General features: G+C 35.9%; 1 protein-coding gene across 1 annotated transcript; it reads left to right on the top strand.

The window, feature by feature from the left end:
- Window positions 1-223: 223 nt before the first annotated feature.
- sgf29 (SAGA complex associated factor 29) lies at window positions 224-5,832 on the top strand. Its single transcript, XM_067413268.1, has 10 exons — window positions 224-387; window positions 641-720; window positions 832-907; window positions 1,025-1,097; window positions 1,939-2,003; window positions 2,085-2,214; window positions 2,343-2,489; window positions 2,601-2,636; window positions 5,069-5,231; window positions 5,479-5,832. Exons 2-10 carry the CDS (start codon window positions 646-648, stop codon window positions 5,593-5,595), a joined length of 882 nt encoding a protein of 293 aa, XP_067269369.1. The 5' UTR covers window positions 224-387; window positions 641-645; the 3' UTR covers window positions 5,596-5,832.
- Window positions 5,833-6,120: the final 288 nt, after the last annotated feature.

The raw sequence follows: 6,120 nt of genomic DNA, 5'->3' as shown, positions 1-6,120 counted from the left end.
TATATATATATATATATATATATATATATATATATATATATATATATATATATATAGTAACAGTGAAATATATTTTAGAAATATTTTCATCATTCATCAATATGGTTAACTATTGGTAGTAGATATTTATCTCTCTTAAATATTGAAAAGTTTCCAGTAGTTCTTTCTTTTTTAATAAGGCGTTTTGAAAATACCGTGAAGTTTGTCCCTTCAATGTGTCCGTACGAGGCCTAGCTGCAGAGTTCAACCAATCAATGCAAAGCGAAAACAAATTCCAAAATTCGTTTAGGAAAGCGAAACTGTAATACATAAATGTTTTTTGATCATAGTTTGTATACTAATACACAAGGTGAATCTGGAGAGCATCGCGGAACTGTGTGTTTAAAGGTGAGATTCACGCTTTTCTTGCTTATCTGTGCGCGCGCGGAGGGTGTGATCTGAGATCCATCCAGCCCTCGTAAACCTAAATGCATTGTTCTTAGAATTAATGTATTATGGCAACGTTATCTTTGCTTTGTGCATTGTGCGTGGTGGTGCTGTTTAATTGTTACATTGTAAAGTGAAGCATAATGAAATGACATGGGGTACACACACACACACACACACACACACGCAACTGAAATAACTTTTTTGTTTGCAGATACAATGGCTTTAGTTTCAGCAGACACCAAAATTGCAGAGTTGCTGAATGAGCTGCATCAGCTCATAAAGCAAACTCAGGTGAGCACTACTTTGATTCTCATGCGTGATCACTGTAGTTTGGGTGTATTTATACTTGGGATATTTGCAATATGCCCAGTGTTTATACTTTAATCACTCTTAAATACACAGGAGGAGCGATCACGAAGTGAACACAACCTTCTCAACATCCAGAAAACACATGAAAGGATGCAGACAGAAAATAAGAGTAATGCAATATTTCATATTTCATTGTCTACTGTTTTTCAAGTGGTCAAGCATATTATTTTTATTTTCAAACTGGATCTCTTTCATATTTGTGTGTACTATCTTCCTCCTCCTTTAGCTTCTCCATATTATAGAACAAAGTTAAGGGGTCTCTACACTACAGCTAAAGCTGATGCTGAAGCTGAATGCGGGTAAGGCCGAGGGTAAATGACAGTTCCTGCGTTTGGTTTCTCTTGTTGTTCCACTTCACTTTAATGCAAATGATGTATTTGCACTGTTTTTAATGACCACAAGATGATTCATCAGATGATCTGTTCATGACATTATCTTTTTCTGTGGTGACTATTTGTTTTTTTATTTTCACAAGAAACATATTGAACATCTTGTGGTTTTACAGCCCCATCTTGTGGTAATTTTGCCCAAGGCTTTCAAATGTGTGCTGACTGGAAAGAACATTTTGAACACTATTATATAAATACTGTATCACATTTGATACTCAAATTTCTAAAGACGCTAAATTATTGATACAATCAAAGCTTTACTGAAGTACCTGTTGTACACTGACATGTTTACTGTCTTTTTTTTTAAACAAATTTTTGTAAAGTAATTGTAAGTATAGCTTTTATATTGTTAGCATTATGAACGCTTACTGGACTGAAGCAATTTATCTTTACTTAATTATTCATATTTTTTATTTTTTTAAATGTGAATATCATTTAAATATATAAATTATGATGCATCAGGATTTTGAGGAAAATTTGCATCTCTTAATCTATCTCAATCAATTAAAAACTACAGAGCTTTCATCATAAAATTAAGCATTTAATATCATCTGCGCTGAAAGATATAGTGACAATAGATAATTATATGCTTTTAAATTATCTTCCTTTTGGGCCATATACATATCAGCAATGGCATAATTTTGCTTATTTTGATACTCAACAAAAAAGGTTCAATAAACTATTCAATATCAAGACATTTTAATTTTTTTATGTCAGGATAAATGATTAGATTTATTTGCATCCCTCCCAGTATACTTCACCGGGCACTTGACAAGATTGCAGAAATTAAATCCCTTTTGGAGGAGAGACGGATTGGTAAGTCTTGGATGTTAGTTTGTAAAAGTTTGCATGCATTTGCACAGTTGTGGAAGCTTATCGACCTTTCTCTTTCTGCAGCTGCCAGGATGGCAGGAGTGTACAGTGACACCGACCCACCAAGAAAGACCATGCGCAGAGGTGTCCTGATGACCCTGTTACAGCAGTCAGCTATGACCCTTCCTCTCTGGATTGGCAAACCTGGAGAGAGGTACCATTAAGAGTCTCTTACTTTATCTCTTATGTTCTCTTAGTTTGAGAAATGATCATTCATTCAGTGAATATTGAGTCAAAACGATTGTTACATCTCACTAATTCATACCTGTCTTACTCTTTCAGTCCACCACCACTGTGTGGCGCTACACCAGCAAGCAGTGACTATGTGGCTAAGCAGGGGGACAAGGTAGCAGCACGTGTGAAGGCTGTGGATGGTGATGAACAGTGGATTCTTGCGGAAGTCATCAGCTACAATCACTCCACCAACAAGTAATCATCTACCAGTTGATCTCCTGTTAATCTGTTTATTTATATTTACTTAGCTTTCATACCTGATTTTGAGAATTGATAATGTAGCATCATGATGTTATCTTTTATCAGGTATGAGGTGGATGACATTGATGAAGAGGGTAAAGAGTAAGTAAAATTCCATTTCCTTTTCACCCATATCTAAATTGATACATACATCTTTTTGTATTAATACTTTTATATTCAGAAAGGACACATTCAATGGATCAAAAGTAACAGCAAATATATTTATAATGTTATAAAATATATCTATTTCAAATAAATATTGTTCTTTTGAACTTCCTAAAAAAAGTATTATGGCATCCACAAAAAATTTAAGGTGCACTATGCAACTTTCCGTCCACTAGAGGTCGCCTATTCAAAACAAAAGCGTAGTTTGATGACACCAAGTTTGAGTACAGCATCTTGAGACATGTGGTCTTAAACTTTTGGGTCATGTAGATTAATTCTTTTTTTAAGATTTTAAGATCTTCCTTTTTTAAGAATTGACTTCAGTGCTGTTCTTTGTTAGCAGGGAAGTAGCAGGAAATTCACGCGGAACCATCACAACTCTGCCGTCATTATGTTAAAGGGTTACTTCAAGCGATTAACATATGGCTTTGTATCAGTAGAAACCCTGGAGTATATTCAAATGATTACACCCCAGCTCAAATATCATCAATTTGCTTCATCTGAGGAATTTTTGGCTAAAGACTACAGCCAGCAGAGGGAGCTATTTTCACATGTTTTCAACCCGCAGATGGGGGATGGGAGATAACACTGACAGCTCAGGTCACAGCTGCAGGCATTCATGTAAACGGAGCAATGTAACATGTTACATTGTTACATCTCTTACATGTTGAGCAATGTAAGAGTTGTAACTTTTCAAATTAATTTCTATGAAAGTTAAGCTTCCAAAGGCATGAACTGGCTTCCAAAGGCCAGACTGAACATGCGTTGTGAATGTATGCTGCAAGTGCGGTCGCGATTACCTCAGCTCTCATCACGAGAGCTCATTCACCTCATTCATGACCGTAAATGTAATCTGACTCCTGTTAGTGCTGTGACACTCGTGTGGCGACTCACTCATTATATTGAACAAACATGTTTAGTATTTAATTGTAGTGTCTGTTTTCCAACTCAGTCACAGTAATCCAGTAGCGGTGGCTTTGGGAGTGGCCTCACAGGGCAGCGAAGCATTCTGGGAATTGTAGTCTTTCATCCCCATGAGACAAAACTACATTTTCTGTCTCAGTCTATAAGGCACCAAATTCAAAAATAATTTCACATTTCTACTACATTAATGACCCAGTTTAAATACAGATTAATTTTACCAGCGCTGAAGTACCCCTTTAAGCCCGACCACCGACTCTATACATGATGTGATTGGCCTGACCAGAGTATGGTTTTTCATGCAAGCCAACGGGGAGAGTTGCTAGACGCCCTGGCTGCAAATTACATTTTCTGCCTCTAGGGTGCGTCTAGATTTCTAGGCTACCAGATCGAGAAGGGTCTGACTGCAGAGCCGCAGAGCCACAGTTTTACCACAGCAGTTCTGACCGAGCATGCGCACTGCATCGCAGTCTTATGACTTTGAGATGCATGTTACGGCACTGGGAGGGAATAAAACTACAATTTTATTTATTTATTGTAATTGCACGTGTGATTTTATAGTTATAAGTTAGTGATCAACTGTAATTGTAAAATAGGCCTAATGTAAATTGTAAATGTAATCGCTAAATGAGTGTAAATTAAATTCGTAGTTATGTCTCCAACAAATTAATATTATGCTCACACTTTCAGCCTGTTTAAAAGTACGTTTGAATTGTGTTCAGGTTTATGCATTTACCCCAGGCAGAATTAATCAACTAGAGGAATTATTTATCTTGACTTTAGACTAATAATTTAATAATTATAAAAACCTTTGAAATGTCTATTCGAAAGTTAGTTTTTTATACCAGGCATTGAAAATACATTGTGAGTTTATTATACCAGGCTGTTCGTTTTTAATTGTTTAAGTGTTCATGACAGCATTGTTTTATATCAGTAAAGGAGCCTGAAGACCTCCGGGCAACAGCAGATGCAAAAACATAACAGCAGGAGCAACAATAATCAATAGATAGCTTTAAGACAGAATTAAGATTTAAAAATCAAATATATCCACGTGAAACCGTTGTAGTGAAACTGCACATGCGTGGGGCAAAATCGCTGTTGTGAAACTGCGGCTGGGGCAAAACTGCGGCTCTGCAGATATTATTGACCAAATCAGCATATTAGAATGATTTTGAAGGATGTGACACTATAGCTTGGAGTAATGCTCAGCTTTGCCATCATAGGACTACATGAAAATACACAAATATAGAATATATTCTAATAGAAAACAATTTAAAATTGTAATAATATTTCACAATATCACAGTTTTATTGTATTTTTGACCAAGTAAATGCAGCCTTAGTGAAACTTTCAAAGCCATAAAAAAATTAGACCCCAAACTTTTGAAAAATAGTGTAATTCAACTAACTATAACCTATTTATTGTTTCTCACTTTCTTTTCTATTCAGGAGACACACGTTGAGTCGGAGAAGAATCATTCCACTCCCACAGTGGAAAGCAAACCCAGAGACCGACCCAGAGGCCCTGTTCAGTAAAGATCAGCTGGTGCTGGCCCTCTATCCACAGACCACTTGTTTTTACAGAGCTCTGATCCACACGCCGCCACATCGGGTGAGCGGAACAAGAATGAAAAGAGTTCAGACTGATTGAAGCGTAGGATAAGAGGCTTATGTTGAAGATGTCTTCGCTATTTGTAAAGATTCTTCTCTAAACCCTCATGGGATTAATGTTGTTAGTCTGTCAGATTATTATTATTATTATTATTATTATTATTATGTTTTTTAATGGTATCACTAGTCCAGTTATATATGAGAAGAAGAAATTCTATACATTTTGACACATCTCACTTCTTTTCCAGCCCCAGGATGACTATTCGGTTCTGTTTGAGGATACATCTTATGCAGATGGCTATTCTCCACCTCTCAATGTTGCTCAGCGATATGTAGTGGCCTGCAAAGAGAACAAAAAGAAGTGACAGAAATATACAATAATGGGACATTATTTGCAAAAAAGACCCTGCATGATTGTTGTGATTGAAAACACCCCCTTTTCTGTTACCGTGTACAGTGTATAGTGTTGGTATATTTTATAATGCATCATTTGTATGATGTTTTTGTGGATCTAGATGCAAAAAGACCAACTGCAAGTGAATTGTGCTAAAGTAATAAACCTTTTGCATGTAAATGAGAGGCACATAAATATATTGACAGAGTGTGATGCTTGTTTTTTGAATGTTAAAATGGATATGGAAAAAGGCTGTAACACCCAGATACCCAGGGCTACACATTATACATGTTACGTTTTATGTTGAATATTGAATTACGTCCTTATTCTTGTGGTACATTACATTTTTGAAAATGAACTACACCACTCCTACTAGAATAGACCTTTTCTCTACAATTGTATTATAGAAGGAAGCAATTTCCGTCCTGTTTTCTGTTTGAAATAGTTATATAAATCGCCTTACCGTAACTAACTTTTATTATTTTTATTAAAATAT

This window comes from Pseudorasbora parva, chromosome 2 (genome assembly GCF_024679245.1).
Source record: "Pseudorasbora parva isolate DD20220531a chromosome 2, ASM2467924v1, whole genome shotgun sequence".
NCBI lineage: Eukaryota > Metazoa > Chordata > Actinopteri > Cypriniformes > Gobionidae > Pseudorasbora > Pseudorasbora parva.
This window is presented reverse-complemented; position numbering and strand designations above follow the sequence as displayed.